Below are 19,045 nucleotides of genomic sequence, written 5' to 3'. Positions count from 1 at the left end.
GCGCTTCGCACGAAACAGCTTTTGCATTGCAAAAATTTAACAATTGATTGGTAAAAATTGCGTTGCAAGCTATCAGCAATAAGGATATGGGCTAAAATAATGGGCTAAATTATGTTAAAAGAAATATTAAATTGAACTTCAAAAGCAGTACATATTGTAGGTGGTTAGGATGAACGAATTGTCACCTGTGCAGTGCACATGTTGCACATGTGGACGCGACGCCTCTGTTATTTGGATTTTTATCTCTTATTAGTTCTTGAAAACTCGTTCAAATGTCACTTTGTCGTAAAATTTGTCGCTATGTCATAAAATTTGGGGTCTCATCCTTTAAATGGGAGCTAATAATGTTACAAACTTTTGTATGGGGTAACTTGAAGAAAGGACGTTTAAACGTGGAAACCTGTTCACAGTGTAGGAGTACTATGTTTAAATATGCCCATCTTTTCATAGGCTACACACTAAGCTCATACGGTGAATTTCACCGTAATCTCAACAGCTGAACAGTTTGGTGAAATAAAACACCGTAATTCCGTCGAAATTTTACGGATTCCGGTGATAATACTGTAAAAATTTACCGTACTCCGTTAACTTATTTCACCGATCTGTTCAGCTGTTGAGATTTTACAGGAATCCGTCAAATAATTTAAGTGTGTAAGAATTATACCACAGTTAAATTATACTAGCGTTAAGTTTGAACCCCACTAAATGATTTAAAATAAAAATGTGCTGAAAGAGTCACAGTTTTTGAACTTTTAAAACACCAGTTTGTAAAATTTTGGTGAGAAACATACGGTGAATGTTTTTTTTTTTTCAATACAGTTCGAAGCCCGAGAGATAGACAAACATAGAAAGATAATGAGAATCACGAAATTTTGCATATTAGAATTATTGTTTTGATGTTACTTTCAAAAACGACTTTTTTTAATCTCAGCTTGGCAGCTGTAAACGTCATTTTCTCAAATTTTCCTTACACAAAAGTTTATTTATTATATTCCTGGCTACTATTTCATAGTTAAGCCCTCATTTTTTCGACAAAGTGAAATTTTGGGACACATTAGACAATTATAGAAACAAACTTTACGTCTCAAAATTTAATTCTTAGGGATGTTTTTCTCGTCTGATGTTCGTAAATATGCGAGTTACAATTAAATGTAAGCTTCTTCTTTCTTCTTTCTGGCGTTACGTCCCCACTGGGACAGAGCCTGCTTCTCAGCTTAGTGTTCTTATGAGCACTTCCACAGTTATTCACTGAGAGCTTACTATGCCAATGACCATTTTTGCATGTGTATATCGTGTGGCAGGTACGAAGATACTCTATGCCCTGGGAAGTCGAGAAAATTTCCAACCCGAAAAGATCCTCGACCGGTGGGATTCGAACCCACGACCCTCAGCTTGGTCATGCTGAATAGCTGCGCGTTTACCGCTACGGCTATCTGGGCCCCTGTAAGCTAAAAATGTCCAATGAATAATATGCTCAAAAAATGCATGAAATTCGAAGAAAAAAAACATGGAAGGTAAATCAGATAAGAATGATCTATTTTAGGATAATAAATATTTATAAAAAGTTCTGTTAAAGTCTGTTGGCACTCTACTGTGATTCGCGTGAAATTGAAAATAATCTGAAAAACATTACCGCTAAAATTAGGTTCCAACTAGAATGTTACGAATAATTCAATCCAAGTTTTACTCATTTGTGCAAGTTATTGCAAGAGCTGTTTTTTCTGATTCGAATAGGTTACGTCGTAAATACGTATATTTTAAATGTAATGCCTTTACACCGTTGATTAGGGTGGTTCAAATTACAAAAAGTTTGTAAATTCATTATTATCCTTTCGATAAAAATAAAGTTCTGCGAAATTGTCAGCTTTTTCTGATATGATTGAAAGATGACAAGGAAATTACTATGGAGAAATTTAAAAAAATGCCCTAAGCACGATGTAAGTAAAAGTTTATTATCTCAAAATACAAACTCTTGCATCAAAGATTGATGTTAAAATCATACTAATGAAGGTTGATGAAAACAGCAATTCAATCCGGCAGATGAGTGAATCTATTCATTTGTTTGCTGTTATTTATATGGGTCTTGTAAACTTCTGCACAACCCCTAACAACATTAGCTCAAAATAAACTTGTTAATTCTGCAAAACCCCTAAAAAATAGCTCCAAATGAACTTTTTACTTTTTCAACTTTCTGCATTAAAACTTTGAATGAATAGGTTTTAATATTTATACAAACACCAACTTGATGATGACAGTTCTACTGATGTTAGAAGTATTATTTTAGTTTTTTTCATTAAAATTTGCACATATACCTTCATCGTTTTTGGGCCACCTTTAAAACTTCATCAAAGTAAATTTGATGGAACTCCATTTTTTATCATAAAGATTATAACGAAGATATGAGAGTTAGAATGTTATAACTTTTTGCACTTTGAACTGCCCTAGTAGGTATGTCTTAATAAGTCAAACTAGGACTAAAATATTCAAAACCTAGTCGAACTTTAAAATACAGAAAAAATATATGTATTTTTTTAGAAAATTACAGTAATACACAATTGAACGAAAATATTCACGTAGTCATAAAACACCGTGGTAAAATTGATGTTTTCCGATGAACAAACAGTTAGCGGAAGATTTCACCAAACGACACAAACCCTCATCCAGATAGTAAAAATAGGTCCTCGTCTCCGATCAGCATCCGAGATCTTTCATGGATTGTAACCTACTCGATTTCTTCCTTTGCTAGAGCCCTATTTGAAACCCATACCAACGCCGTCTTACTTTCTGGTGATGAACGGTAACTGCGCGGCACAGAAGCATGCCACCACGTACAGGATCCCGAAGAACAGATTCAGTTTGGCCGTTTGCCTCGGCACTCCGTGCAGCGTTGCTTCGTTGCGGAACTGCTTCTCGATTTTGAACGCCTGCGGCAGGGTCACCATCGGCAGAAGGAACGCCCCGGAATATTTCACCCCTAGGACGACGAACATGACGTACGGCGTGAAGAGCAGTAGGGCGTACAGAATGTAGGACGAGGTCTTTCCTATCAGAATGGCTAGCGTGACGATTCCCACCTTCTTGTCGGACTCCGCATCCCGGGTATTGTTACTGTGCAGGATGGCTTCCGTATTCAAAGCCAACGGTATCGCGTAATAGATGGTCATCCATTCCACGTGCCCCGTCTGGGCCATATAGGCAAACAGAACCGAAATTGGACCGAAGATGATCAAAATTAGGACATCTCCTAGAGCGATGTACTTCAGCCCGATACCACCGGTGTACAGAAAACTGGACGATAATCCACCGAAATAGACCAATGCCAGATGTTCCAGTTTAGCCGGGGAAAGATAAACCAAGAAGATGAATCCGAAGCATCCCGCGCAATACAGCAGAGCTCCTAAAGTGACAACCTGAAATATATTGCAACAGTATTAATCACCCAGAACCCACATACCTGGAATCAAGATATTAGCGAACTTGAATGAACCTAAAATTTCCCTTCGCAGCTCGCAGGGCTTTAGTTTATGATCTACTAACATTTCATGAAATCTTTGGATCAAAACATTCTATCACTAAATAATTTATTTATGTCATAAAATTCCATATGAAAAAGTCAAAGGTATACGAGAATACTTAAGAATTCCTTCAAAATTCTTTGAACAAAATTCTTTGAATGTACAGCGTCACAAAAATAATATGTTTGCGTATCTCAAGGAACAAATTATATGTGTCTAGTAAATTTGGAGTTTCTGAATCTATTGTTGTTCTCAGAAATGTTCTAGCACATCGCAATCACGAGCTGCCAAAGTTATATAAAACTCTGGATTTATTGTTGTTTACATAGTATTTAAAGTGTCTTTTATAGAAAATTTTTTCGATCTTATCCACCAAGCGTGCAAAATAGGACTTCAATTTTCATTTAGGATATATTTTGGTGTAAATTGTATGATGAAGTTTCAATTAAATCGACTTTTTCAACATGTTTGCAGTTTCCATACAAAATCAATCGTTTCTCTTATATGGCAAAATACAATACTTTTCTTATTGATCAAAAAATAACTCTTGCGCATCGAAATGATTTTGAAATGTGATGATAAGTATCGTTTAAGACCCAAGTAAAAATGGAGCAAATTTCAAGACTGATAAGGAAGTTTTCCGCTTAAAAATCGAGAAATCGGTACAAATAAACTGTTGCCACAGGAGCGGACGAATTTTCGGACCTCTTTTTAGTCATACTCTTACTTTGTTTCGGAGTTAGCTTTGAGATTTAGTAGTCCTGCATGAGATAATCGTCCGTCTTAAGTGTAACAATCGTGTATTCCAGTTTCTGTTTCTGTGATGTTATTTAAATCACTTAGGCTAAGTAGAAACAAATTATTGGAAGTTTAGGAAATATGGAAATGAATTCAGATTTTATCGTGACTTTGCACCTTTGTATAAATCAATAATGACAAATTAGTTTGCTTCTGAGATTTCTCTCTGTCGCTTTGGCAGTTTGACAGTCGCTGTCCTATCAGCATTCGCCGCGGGTGGTACTGAACGGCTGGTACCGAACTCGCTGATAAGGGTTGCCAACACGCCCCCGCACGTATTGCTTTAGGTTTCCTCAAGCTGTACCTTCTCTCTGGCAACATCCAGGACAGCTATCTTCGTTGCCGGTCGACGCATCACTCCTGCTGCTGTCTGAATATCTGCACGACGAACTTGTCCGTCTCGTCCAGGGTACACCTGAATAATCCTTCCTCTAGTCCAACTATTTCTAGTTCCTTCGTTCACCACGATGACCAGATCTCCAACGTTTATCGGTGTGACCTTCTTGAACGCAAGGAGCTTGGTTTCGTAAGGTACGCATTCGGCTTATTTGATGCGTGATCCCATTCTCATGACTTTGCTGGAATCTAAGAACGGTGATAGTGTGTACAATGGACTGCACTTGCTTACTGCTTCCTGTTCTTCTGGCTGTTTCTGTTGATTTTGACGGAGAATTCGTATTTCTTCTGGATACCGGCTCATCTGAACCAGCTTTATTACAGCCGACTCTGCTTGCTTCTTTTCCTCACTGCTTGGAACTGCTCCTCTGCATTGCTTCTGTTTGCTGACGAACCGCAGAACAAACGCCATCGTTCCAATGAACTTCTCCCACTTTGAAAAGCGTGAAAAGTCTATGATTGTAGTCGTTGATGGGAGACGATGCACGCTAACGATCTTCAACTCTTCTGCTGTGACTTGTCCAATCGACTCTTCCGGCCATTCGCACTCTGGGCCATACAGAAATTCCGGTGCTTTGTACCATCTGCTTCCTTCCTCGAAACAAGGACTACGACCCCACTTAGTGACCTCGTCAGCTACGTTCATTTTTGACGACACTTTTCTCCAGTCTCCAACCTCAGTTTCTTCCAGGATCTCAGTGACCCGGAACGCAACGAACTGCCGGAACTTTCGAGGATCAGACCGTATCCAGTTGAGTACCGTTGCCGAGTCACTCCACAAGACTTTGCGCGTGATAGGCAACGTGTGGTTGGACATTATGGTCTTCATTAAACGCATTCCAATAACAGCCGCCTGGAGCTCTAATCTTGGGATGGATAACAGCTTCATCGGTGCCACCTTCGTTTTTGCGGAGACAAGGCTGCAGCGCACTACTCCTCGATCTTCGATTCGGAAGTAGGCTACAGCGGCGTACGCCGCACTGCTTGCATCCATGAACACATGTAGCTCTGTCGAATTGTAGGATTCTTGGCTGTATCCCGGGAAGTAACATCTGGGTATTCTCACTTTATCCAATGTTCCCAGAATAGTGGTATACTGCTCCCACCTTGGAACTAAATCGATCGGAATTTGTTCATCCCAACCAATCCCCGATCTACACACATCTTGGACTAACGATTTTCCATGCACTACAAATGGAACGACTAACCCCAGCGGATCAAATACGCTCATCACTAGGCTCAGAAGTTGGCGTTTAGTTGGAACGGCATGCCTATCAACTAGGCATTGTAAGTCATCGCGTAGCGTCAGCGTGAACACAAAGACATCTTCTTGCGGTCGCCAAACCATTCCCAGGACGCGTTCCATATTGCTGCCTTTGTCCATGGTGAAACTTTTTACTGCCATTGTATTCTGTTCTCCAATTCGCTGTAGGACCTCTGAAGAACTAGACATCCAGTGCCGGATCAGAAATCCTGCCTTTTAGTGCAGCTTTTTGACATCTAGTGCCAGTTGAACAGCTTCATCAACAGTATCGACGCTGTCGAGAAAGTCGTCAACATAATGGTTCTCTTTGATGGCAACTGGGGCATTTGGGAACTCGGTGGCGTACTGCTCCGCGTTGAGGTTCTTTACGAACTGTGTTGAACTCGGTGAGCAGGTTGCCCCGAATATAGCAACGTCCATTACGTACACCTGTATTGCGTCCGAGGGCTGATCTCTCCATAGGAACATTTGAGCTGAACGATCCGGGCGAGTTATAAGGACCTGATGGAACATTTCCATTATATCTCCACTGATGGCGATCTCCCTCTGTCGGTATCAGTTCAAAACTGTTTGAAGTGGCGTCAACAGATCCGGTCCCTTCAGAAGAACGGAGTTTAACGACACTCCTTGCACCGACGCAGCTGCATCCCACACAACTCTCACTTTATCGGGTTTTTTGGGGTTCACCACAATACCGAGCGGAAGAAACCACGTTCGTTTCGATTCCATCTCATTCAGTTCGTTTACAGTTGCCTTATGGGCGTACCCTTTGGATACGTACTCCGTTATTTGCTGCCTGACGGTATCGTGGAGTTTGGATGACTTGAGGAGACGATTTTCCAAACACTTCAATCTCCGCTCGGCCATGGGCCTGCTGTTGGGAAACTCGATGTTATCAAACTTCCATAACAGTCCGGTCTCAAATCTTCCAGTTGCGGTTCTGGTTGTAGTTGCTTGAAGAATCTCCATCGCCCTTTGATCTTCAGACGATTCCTTCACTTGGCTAACGGATACTCCCACACTTTCAATGGAGAAAAAACTCTTCACTAGTTCGTGCAGTTCATCGTCTCTAGTTCGAGTACCGATGTGTAGAATGTGCTGCGACGACGAGCTTGACTTATGTCCTGAATGTCCATACAGCAGCCAGCCAAGCCTGGTTTTGGCTGCCACAGGTTCATACTCCCTACCTTCTCGCAACTTCAACGTAGTCTTCAATCTCGTATTATCCAAGCCAATCAATATGCCTGGCATGGCATCCCTGTAGCTTTCGATCGGTAGGCCATTTAGGTATAGATATTTTGACCTCAGCTCTTCAAAATCGATCGATTGTTGTGGCAGTTCCAGCCCACCGACTGTTTGCACATTCCGCAACGTGAATTGCTTTCCTGTGGACGAACCCGATATATTCAGCTCAACTTGCTGGGATTCCTCTTCCACGCGCTTGACACCGTTGGTCCACTGCATGCACAGAGGAGATGGCGGACCTTGGACGCCTAACTGCTCTGCTAAAGATCTATCCATCAACGTCGAATCGGAGCCACCGTCCAGAAAGGCGAAGGTTTTGAGAGAGCGTCCATTAGCGTGAAGAACCACTGGTAAGATCCGGAATAGCACACGATGATGGTGTTGATGTACCGAAATCACGCCCGAAACCGGAACCGAACTTTTTGTGTGTTCGGCTTGTGGTTCACCTGGGTGTAGCAATCGGTGATACCGTTGTTCACAGCCTTCGACACCGCAGGTTGACGCTTTAGAGTAACATAGTCAAATGTCAATATGAGAGTAACACTTACTCACTTCGTTTAATCTGAAATTTGCGAAAGTGAGTAGATGTCACTCACTTCAGGAAATAATAATTTTGGAAATAAATGTATTATGTTATTTATAAAATCAGAAGAAATATACAAAGAGCATAACATTTATTCATTATTTCATACATAATATATAATAATAATACATGATAACAAGTAAAAAAATTGTGATATTTGTGTTGAAATTTTCGCTGCTCTGGAATGGATTCCCGGATGTTATAAATATCTGGGGCATTGATGAAAGTCATGGAGGATGTAGTTTGACCGATCCAGTAGCCTTCCCGGTTAGACTGTAAAGAGTTGATAATTAGTCCAATAAAAAGAACGACGGTAAAACTTACAGTTTATATTTTTTGCAGTTATTTGATTAAAACCTTGGTCATTTTCAATCCGACCTCGCTTCACTTGATATCAGGATTATTGACTTCGCAGCACTAATCTGGAGTTCGCCGGTTGGACTTCCGAAGCGCTCTGCCGGCTCGGCTTTTATCTCGACTGTTTTTGAATACAGTTCCGGTGACGGAAGAAATTTCACCACAACATAGGATTTGTCAGTTCGAGCGCGCGAAATTTTCACAAGTCTTTGACGTTTACAAAGTGAGTCAAATATGTTTGTGTTTACTCAAAAGTGAGTAAGGTCGTTTTCTTTCATGGTTGAGTAAAAAGTTACTCACTTTGATAAAATAAAGTTACTCACTTTTGACAGCTAACTTGAAACTTCAAAAGTGAGTCAAAGTTACTCTTTTTTGAGTAGATTTGAACGAGCGTGTATGGGTACAGACCGCAGTATACTTTTCACGTCATAAGGCTATAATTGAGCTCTCGCCGAGCGGTGTCACGAACACATGCGCAATTTTGCTGGTGGAAAATACTGCCGTTTGATTTTGCTGGGAACAGCTGATCTTTGTTTATATTTTCCACCAGCACTCTTTAAGTAGTGTTGGTGACATGTAACGTGCAGAAACTAGAGTGCCTGTAAACAAGAGTGACGTCATGTTCCAGTTTTGACAGGTCTCCTGCTCGATTGGAACGCGGATTTGTATGGAAATGACAGTTCACCGCTGTTCCAATTTTGACATTGACGCCACTCTTATCTATATCCACTCTGGCAGAAACCACTATGAGGCCGTTCCACGATAGGACTGACAGCTGAAAGTGTGCATGCAACCGAAACGGAAGAGTAAACAAAACATGCGAGTGTTGTCATAGCTTAACATTTTCCTTTGTAATCGAACGGTCACTCCGATCGCGAAACGTCAGAAGCTCATGGTAAACAAAAAAAAAACAGCTGATCGCAGCTGTCTCATGGATTGCCTTATTCTAGATTTTGCTCTATTACATATTTCATAACATTTTGGGCAACTACAAGGAACATGTAGATTGTAATTTCGTCTTTGGTCAATATCTCAAAAACATGACGTGCTGAGCACGTTTGTGGATTTTTGACGACAAAGACCTCTGATTTGCATATGGTTTTGCACAATACGCGCTAGTATTACCCATACAAGTCTGGATCCTATATAAGAGTATCATTATATGTTTATTTAACACTTAATGTATTCAGAGCAGCTGAGCACGAAACAGAGCGCTTCGTAAATTCCAAGCAGAACGGTTCGTTTTTGTGTCACCTGACAAGTTTTCGTTTTCGCGCGTTTTTGCGTTGCATAAGTTTTTTTTCCCGTTTTTTGCACGTTTCGCTGGGCAGTGCTTGTGAAGCCCAAGCAAGCTTACTCGATATTCATTTAGCCCGTATGCTGTAGATGTGCTGCTGACGAAATTAAAGTAATTTGGAGCTCTCCAGTCATCGATGGATCATCAATTGGTGAGCTCGTTTCATGCTTCTACATTACATTTTTATGGTAAAAACGTTATGAAAGTTGCATTTATGTATTTGTTCACAAAATAATGATTGGATCGACACTTCAAGTGTCGACGTATACTATAATTCGTTTTTTACATAATACATATTTAAGAACACATATTTTGACTTCTGTTTGTATTTAATCATAAAAAATGGGGTGGGTAATGTCTGTTACATTACCGCGAGGTTGACGTAAGATCACTATGTACACAACTTCGATCAATTCTGGGTCAGACTCTAACAACAGTGCGGTAGCTTTTTGCAGATGATAGGAAGTTTGAAGATAGATGATAGGTGCTGTGATTGTGCCGTGGTCAATATTTTTCTGAAAACATGATAAAAGCTTATGAACAACGCAACGCTAGTGCACATTTGATCAAATTATTTATTTATACGATGAGCCAGTTGAATAACTTATGTCCTTGTTGAATCTGATTTAGTCGACATTGATCAAAACTATGACATGTCAATCAAATCGGTGTTGCCGTTTTGCCATTCTTGCCGTAATGCCGTTGCATTGTGTTTGACCCTTTACTAGCTCGAAAGTTTAAATGAAATGAATCAAATCAGTCGAAAGTAGTATGTTTTACACAATTAGCAGCTCCTCGGATCAGCCATTCAGGGAGCTCTGATATTGGTGTCAAGCGGGTTTGTTTCTTGACTGCACCACCGATGCTGATTTTATCACGAGCAGGGATTGAATCCTGATAAAAATGAGAGAATCTCTCACGTATCGCGCTCTGTAACTATCATAACATGCAACACTTTTTGAGAGACTGTTTATCGTATAGTGCTACAACTTTGATCAGATCGGGGGGATAGCAGTGCATGATAAAACTCCTCTAAACAAGCTCCAAACTTGTGGGACACTATTTCTATCGGACGTTCGGGGATTGTTTATGGTGCCAGTAAAGTAAAACACTTATCCCCAACGTAAAACAAACGAGAAAAAATGATTTTATCATCGCTCTCTCTTTAGGGCTCTTGTTCGCTGCTCCTATTTATCAGACTTGTTACAACTTGCGATACATATGTGCTTATTCTTCGCGGCGTGTGAGGTGAGACGAGTCAAATGAGGTGACAATTATCGACTCGCTCTCATTTGATTAACATTAGTCGTTTCACGTCACTCGAGGTGAGAGCGACTCGTCTCGACTCACACGCCGCGCAGAATAAGCACAATATGTCGATCGTAGACCGCAACAGATGGGATTTTTTTTTCGCTTGCTTTGATCGTGCTTCAAAATCAAATGATAGCGAATTCTGCAATGACTAATCACGAGACGAAATCTGGAAGCGCGGGTCGGTCAACCTAGAAATCTTGAGCCAGACGCTGTATTGGCAGCTTGAACATTAACAGCTCAGCAGGTTTCTAGCAGCGATGTACTCTCGCTGCGCAGGTTCGGAGGAGCTCTTACCAGCTCGAAAGCGGAAATGAAATGAAACTGAATCCGACGAAGGAAGCATGTTTTATAACCTTAGAATAACAGATCATGCTCCTGCATTTTGTGCTCTTCTCTTTCTGATCGATCAATCTGGGAAATGGGTATGTGCCAATAATGTGTTGGGCTTAGATTTACTTGAAAATTGCCAAAATTATGAAAATTGTTCAATGAGAATTTCTTTTGAAAAGCATTCTAAAACTGTCGCAATTTTGTAATATGTGATAATTTTCCTAATCAAAGTGTTCCCATAAAATAAGGAAAATCAAAGACGCTGTTAGAAATGCCACTCTATTTTACAATCGTTGTGAAATGTTGAGCTCTCATCCCGACGACACTGCAGCAGCGTCTGCGAATACTGTCTTAAATTGTCGTGCCATCAATTATTCGTGACAAATGAAATTTTGTATGGAGCTGTGAGCTCGATTGAGCAATATAAGATGTAATAAAGTCGGAAATATTATTCTTTGAACTCTTTTCTACACATTTGATGGCCCTGAAAAGGGCCGATGGCTTTCTTAGCTTCGATGCTGTCACAGATAAATAGCACTGCGGGATGATATCAGTTGATTGCCATGGCCAAACGGAAAATCCTCAACGCAAATGTATAAACTTGAGCAAGTTTTCTGCTTTTACGACGAACCAGCTGAATGTTTCATAGCGTGGATGGTGCACAACAGCAACGGGTAGTGGATCATAGGGATTAAATCGAAATCTGGAAGCGTATCTCACACTTGAAATCTTGAAGGATTTCACTAGTCCGATGCTCGATTAGCAGCTCCTCGGATCAGCAACTCAGGAGGCTTCTGGTATTTGTTCCTAACTGGATTGCTTCTCTCGGTCGGTCGACGATCAGTTTGATTTACGCGAAGACAAACGAGGGGGGATGTCCTTTGCTATCGATGTCTGTGCCTGAGAAGCACGCCCGGTCAGAGCAAGCCGATCTGCTCAGTGATGCCACATACACAGATTTATCTGTAATTACACAGATTTTTTCATGTTCTGGCCTACAGATATCTGTGATCACAGATCACAGATTTTTTTAGATAAAAAAGATTTTTAAGATTTTTGAACTCAACATGAGTTTTGGGCACGATTTTTAAACAAGTACAACATGAAATCCATTCTGCTACTCTTATTTTTCAAATATTCATAAAAGTATTTCAAAATTCGAGAAACAAGCACTCATCATCTCATTTTATGGTTGCGTTGCGTGGTATGCAATTTACTTGTTAAAAAATCTTTCATGAATAATTGTTAACATTCCTAAAACAGACAGGGTATGTTCTCAAAAGCTCTTTTTAACATAATTTATCGAAACTTGATATTTTCATGTAACACAGATTTTTACCAAGATTTTTGGTGGTTGACTAAAGATAAAAAAGATTTTTTCACTCAAAAACACAGATGGAAATCGAAAAAAATGTGGCAACACTGGATCTGCTGCCTGCTGAGATGCGATCCAAGCGGAGAGTCAAAAGCAAATGACGTCAACTTTTCTCTAGCACCCCTATTTATAGATTTGCTTGAAATCAACGTTCTCTTTCAAAACCAGTTATTAAACTATTTGGACAGGTATGTGGCATTCAGTAAGTAAATGACATGAACCTTTGATGTCTTGTCTTTCGATTGAGGTGCTAATTAAGGAATTTCGTTAAGCCAGCAAAAAGTTATAAACGTTTAAAATATTTCATGCCAACGTAACGCTCTTGGTTTTGAAATTTCAATTTCACTTCTGTATAGAAAAGAAAGACGTAGGACTAGTCAACATTCTGCTGTTTCAAGCTTTTTTACGTATTTAAAAAAAATAAGATAAGATGCAACATAGGATGTTTTTCTCGGTCGAATCCTCTGATACGTTGCAATAAGAAGCGTTTATATACGACGCCTATTGAGACCAAATATCAGCTTTGTAGCTTTCAAAAAACCCCACTGCCGAAGTGAATCAAAAGTGCCATGAAATGGACCCGGCTCCCTAATGGGTAGAAGATAGATTTGCTTTATTTGGCTCGCATACAATTTGTATGGAATGAAATTATCCAAGCATTGATTTTTGTCCAAGACATTATATTTTTTCACAGTGATATTGAACAGAAAATTTTCTGAAGTCAATGTAGTGGACACGCAAAATAAGGTTTAATATGCGCATTTTAATTGTTTCAGGCATTCAGAAATTTTGTCATAAGTTCAGATTATTAAGCAACATAATTGATAAATAAAACTGTAAATCAAATCGATTGTAACGCGCACTCATAAATTTCAGTCATTTCCGTTAGAATAGTTAACACAACCGAATGACAAATAAACTCATAAAATCTCAATTGTATCAACAGTGAATCAATCCCTTTCCACATCAAAGATCAATAAACATTTCCACGAATCCGCGATACATCTAACTATGCGTAACAAGGTCAAGCATAGATTGAGAAATGCTAAGCAAGCAATAAGATGAATGTAATAATTGTTATAGGCTGTCCCTGACTGTCCATCCCAGTTACGATAAACATAAGCGACGCGCGTGAAACATGGAGGAAACTGTAAACTGAAGAGAAATTAATTGCAAATAATGAAAGTTTAAGTGTGCGCGAATCTTCGAAGTTTCATTGAATCCAAAAAGTTAATCTCATAAATACTTTTTACACGATTACTGCTACTTTTCCCACCACGAAAGTAGAACCCTGAAGAGCCAAGAACCTCGGAGCGTTTACGAAGAAGCAATTTGTGGAACATGTCCCTATGCATCTGAATGAATTATTACTACCTGTGGCTGTGGCATAGCTTGAAAACAATAAAGTGATTATGATAAGTTAGGCCTGTGGTTCCCAACCTTTCTGAAGCTGCGATACTCTTTGAATGTCTTCAAACATTTCACGGACTCCTAAAAAAATGTTCTCGAAGTGAAAGTTTATAAAAGTTTTCCTAATAAATCAAAAAGACAATGCCAAGATTATGTGGATCCAATAAATTCTCTAAGATATTTGTCAGGAGTCTTAAACACTTTCCCACAGAGAACTTTTAAAATGAATCTTACTATCACAATCTACCCGAATCAGTTTAGACTAGCGTCGATTTGCCAAGGTATTCGGAGGAGTACAATGAAGATTTCTTCGTGAACCACGCCAAAAGATTTGTTCACCAGGGATTACACCACAATTCGTAATGCTCTTACCATTTTTTTATCAAAGGTGGGTTAGGTATCTAATACAAACCAAGCATCACATCTGTTAGTCATTTCATAAATTTTAAGAAACTTAGTTATGGGCTTCTTATGAATCAACTAAAGACGTTTTAAAGAACTTTTTATTAAATCATCAAAAACTTTGTCATATATTCTGTCAAGCGGACGTGCGTTATTGGATTTCGCTGTATATTTGCAGCAAAATTATTAGTTGATGGAGGATGGTGGAATTCGCCAAATTAGAAAATTTGGCAAATTCAGAAAAGAGTGGTTACGACAATGGCGTAGTGGACGCTCCCGTCCGGTAAGTATTAATTTCTCCGGAGTCTTTAAGTATTTATTTCTCCGGATTGACAAGCAATTTGGAAGAAGAAAAAAAAACGTTAAGGATGGAACGCATAATTTGGGAGGAACGAAGAACTTAAAAAAAAATGGCGGCGCGATGGCTAGCCACGTGGACTGATGAAAGGAGAGTGTGGAAAAAAAGGAGGCGCATCGGAAAAATTCAGTGAAAAGCGAAGATGAAAAAACATGGATTCTGGTCTTCAAAGAAAAAAAAAAAGAGCGAGAGGTCTCTGAGAAACAAAAGAAACTTAAATATCGGAGCGAGAGGTCTCTGAAGTGTAAAAAAAAAATCGGAGCGAAAGGTCTTTGAGGCTAAAATAAAAAAAAAAAAAAAAAGAAAAATATAAGAGACTGGAGCGAGAGGACTCCAAAATGAATGTTTCTTCTGAGGGTTTGATCTTCCTTTGGATTGGATTTGGATTTGATTGATTCGGGATTGCAATTAGATAGCATTTGGATTGGATTTGGACTTGAATTAAAATTAATATTTTGATTCAATTTGGTTGGATATGTATTAAATCTTAAATGGTTTTGATTGGATTCGTAATAGTTCTGAAATGGAATGTGATCGGATTTGGAATAGATTTGGATTCGGATTGGATTTAATGTAATTTACATTGGATTGAATCGAGAATAAATTTGAATTGGATTTGGATAGCATTCGGATTAGATTGGAGTTCTATTTGTAATTGATTAAGATTGGATTAGATATGGATTGAAGTTGTATTTGGAATTGATTATGATTGGATTTGAATTAGTTTTTCATTGAAGTTGGATGGAATTGGAGTTCTATTAGTAATAGACTAGATTTGGATTTGGATTGGATTTAGGTTTTTTATTAGATTTGGATTGGATTTAGAATTGGATTCGGTTTTGATTCAATTTGGATTAGATTTGGATTTGGTTTGGATTTGATTTAATTTGGATTGCATTTAGATAGCATTTGGATTGGATTTGGACTTGAATTAAATTAAGATTTGGACTCAATTTGGTTGGATTTGGATTAAATCTGGAAAAGATTTTGATTGGATTTGGTTTTGATTGGATTTGATTTAATTTGCATTGGATTTGGATTGGAATTAGATTAAATTTGAATTAGATTTGGATGGCATTCGGATTAGATATGGATTGGAGTTGTATTTGTAATCGAATAGGAATGGATTAGAATTAGATTTTTATTGAAGTTGGATGGGTTTGGAGTTGTATTTGTAATGGACTCGGTTTGGATTTGGGTTGGATTTTGAATTGGATTGGGTTTTGATTCTGTTGGATAAAGTTTGCACGATCGGACGTGCGTTATTGGATTTCGCTGTATATTTGCAGCAAAATTATTAGTTGATGGAGGATGGTGGAATTCGCCAAATTAGAAAATTTGGCGGATTCAGAAAAGAGTGGTTACGACAAATCCAAATGCAATCCAAAACCAATTCAAATTCAATCCAAATCCAATTCACATCTAAACCAAATCTAATCTAAATCCACTTCAAATCAAAACGACATTAATTCTGAACACAATTCAAAACCAGTCCATATCAAATCTAACCACAATCTAATCTGAATCCAATCAAAATTCATTCAAAATCCAAATCAATTATATCCAAATCCAGTTTAAATCCAATTCAAATCAAGTTCAACACAATTTCAATCCAAATCAAATCCAGATACAATTTAAATACAATCTTAATACAATCCAAATCCAATCCAAGTACAAATCCTATCCGAATACAATTCAAATCCAATACGAATCCAAATCCAAACCAATCTAAATCCAAATCCAAATCAAATTTAAATCCAATCCAATTTAAATCCAATCCAATTTAAATCCAATCCAAACCCAATACAAACCAATCCAAATCCAATTCAATATATATTCAATCCAATCCAAATCCGATTCAAATCAAATTTAAATCGAATTCAAATCCAATCCAATCCAACTCAAATCCAAATTCAATCCAAATCCAATCCATGATAAATATGAGTAAAAAAAAATGAAGCCAGTATCTACTACACACACTAAACTCTTACGGTGAATTTCACCGTAATCTCAACAGCTGAACAGTTCGGTGAAATATAACACCGTAATTCCGTCGAAATTTTACGGATTCCGGTGATTTTTCACGGAATACTGTAAAAATTTACCGTACTCCGTTAATTTATTTCACCGAACTGTTCAGCTGTTGAGATTTTACAGGAATCCGTAAAATAATTTAAGTGTGCATATTCGTAAATAATTTTCGCAGAAACTTTCAAGATAAAAAAAAGTTTGATATCAACGTTTCAGTCGAAACAATCAAGAATTTCGAATTTCTGCGTTCCCGTTAGAAGTAACTCTCCTGAAAGAGACAACCCATTAAAGTTTTGCTTCGCGAATATCACGCTTTAGATTATTTACAATGACTCTGCGGAGCCCCTGAGAAGATGTCACCGTCCCCTGTCACCGGGGGTCCGCGGACCACCCACCGGTGCTTTACTGGGAGTAATTGGTAGAATAGTATCTGAACAAAATTTTCAAAATCTTTGTGAAAATTACTACAGGTAGTAGCGTTGGATTTCCTGGAGCAAATTCTGAAGAAATAGTTTCAAACAGCCAATTAAAATTTCTGAACGAATTATAGGAAATTTTTGGAGGAATTTAGAGAGGGATGCCTAGAGGAGTTCCTGAAAGTATCCAGAAGAAATCTCTGGAGAAAATACTATTAACAAGAATTCCTCAAGCTTTTCCTCAAGGAATCTAAGAAGGAATTCCTTGAGAATAAGAGTATCACTGCAAGCAGAAAAAATATGAGATTGACTTCTCTAAAGACCATTTTGGTTAAAAAAAAAACACTTCATTAAAATAGAGAGAGAGTCCTTCAATAAAATAGTGACTAAATCTCTAAAAAGAGACCTGCTACCAACCCTGTACATTCTCAAAGAAATTTGAAGGGAAAGAGTACTGAAAGTATTCTCTTAATTTATCTGATTGATTTTCCACCTAGTTTTTCTAATAAAATATTAGAACTTAAATTGTTCATCAATATGATATTTTGAACCAAGCATTTTCCAAAAGGTTAGACCATAAACTAAAATCCTGGAAAGCAAAAGGTCCAGCTTCATTCAAGTTCGCTAATAGTGCAGTTCCCAGTATGCGTGATACGGTAAAACATTTGACCTCACCTCATCTTTACTGAGAATATGATCCACCAGCGTCCGGTCGTCTGATTTGCGGTTGTCGATGCCCTTGACGAAGTCAAAGTACGTGTTCACGACATTGCCGGCGCAGTGCACCGTGACAACGGTGAAGATCGTGAACAGAAACGTTAGGAAGTTGAACTCGTGGAAACCGTTGGTCCGGTAGGCGATCGCTGCCCCCAGCAAGGTCGGTACCAAACTGGCCGACAGGGACCATGGCCTCAGCGCCGAGAGGTAGGTCTTGATCTTCATCAGTGGCGCTGAAATGGGGGGCAGAAAAATAGGTTGGTGAATGTTGGTCAGCCATGAATAAAGTAAATATCGAACGATCTCACCTTTCCTTTTGCACTTGTCTGACTGATGGTTATCGTTTGTCTTACTAGCTTCTGCAGTGCTGTTGCAGCCACCATCCAATAAATTGTTCTCCATTTCGTTCCTTCAATTGGAATTTTCTTTTGAGACTCGAGAAATCTAACGTTCCGAGTGTTGATCTTCACCGCAAAAACTCCTAATGTCTAATTTAAAGAATTCATCAATTGAATTCCAACTCTTTGTCACTCATACCACCCTCAACCTTTTCGCTCTTGACACCGTATCACTTCTAAGAAATCTGCCAGGCCGTGATTGATGCTTATTTCGGTCCAAGCCAAAACTGGTCCTGCAGCTTCTTTCTCCCCCACAATATCAAATTAGCATCGGAGCTTATCGCCGTATGTTTCACCGTTTCCACACTTCTTGGCCCAAAATTCCACCCGGCACTGTTAGCGCTTTTCGAAACTATCTTCAAACCGTCCGCGGAGCACTTCGGTTCCGGCGAATTTCGAATATTTACGGCAGACCGACGACGAGTTCCCTATCGGATCTTCTGAATTCGCTGATGGATGATGGTTTCTTGCGCTTGTCACGTCATCCAAAACCATCGCGAGAAAGCATCTCGATTTTTTTTTGTTTGACAGATCGCACTTCTTCGCCGAGGGAGTCCACACTGGCAGAAAATTGTGACGAAGTAAGCGCAGTACTAGATCTAGTAAACGAAAGACAGTCAACTCCCTCTAATTCTTGATTCTTATGGGAGAATTAGGCATTACACGGTGAAATTCCCTCTCTTTCGCTCTTCAAAAAAATTTGAATACAATGGGGGTTCATTCACATATTTCATAACACCGAAAATGGCAATTTTTGACACCCTTGTAACGCTTTTTCTATATGAATGTTCTTCAGGCAAACTTATTTTGTTGTATAATCTAGCGAATCCATGGTAGAT

At 38.9% G+C, this 19,045-nt stretch overlaps 1 protein-coding gene across 1 annotated transcript; it reads right to left on the bottom strand.

The window, feature by feature from the left end:
- Nucleotides 1-2,497: 2,497 nt before the first annotated feature.
- LOC5565846 (ubiA prenyltransferase domain-containing protein 1 homolog) lies at nt 2,498-18,796 on the bottom strand. The gene is made up of 3 exons (XM_001650156.2): nt 18,117-18,796; nt 17,767-18,041; nt 2,498-3,410 (listed from the first exon to the last, which is right to left on the bottom strand). The coding sequence occupies exons 1-3, from the start codon at nt 18,208-18,210 to the stop codon at nt 2,778-2,780; spliced, it is 1,002 nt and encodes a 333-aa protein (XP_001650206.1). The 5' UTR covers nt 18,211-18,796; the 3' UTR covers nt 2,498-2,777.
- Nucleotides 18,797-19,045: the final 249 nt, after the last annotated feature.

Source organism: Aedes aegypti, chromosome 2 (assembly GCF_002204515.2).
Source record: "Aedes aegypti strain LVP_AGWG chromosome 2, AaegL5.0 Primary Assembly, whole genome shotgun sequence".
Lineage (NCBI taxonomy): Eukaryota > Metazoa > Arthropoda > Insecta > Diptera > Culicidae > Aedes > Aedes aegypti.
This window is presented reverse-complemented; position numbering and strand designations above follow the sequence as displayed.

Bases quoted from the DNA above. Each gene is read 5' to 3' on its own strand.
- LOC5565846 (XM_001650156.2), bottom strand. From the start codon at position 18,210: ATGGAGAACAATTTATTGGATGGTGGCTGCAACAGCACTGCAGAAGCT. The intron at 18,042-18,116 runs GTGAGATCGTTC...CCCCCATTTCAG, and splicing joins AGACAAGTGCAAAAGGAAAG to CGCCACTGATGAAGATCAAG. The intron at 3,411-17,766 runs GTGAGGTCAAAT...AATATATTTCAG, and splicing joins ATATTCTCAGTAAAGATGAG to GTTGTCACTTTAGGAGCTCT.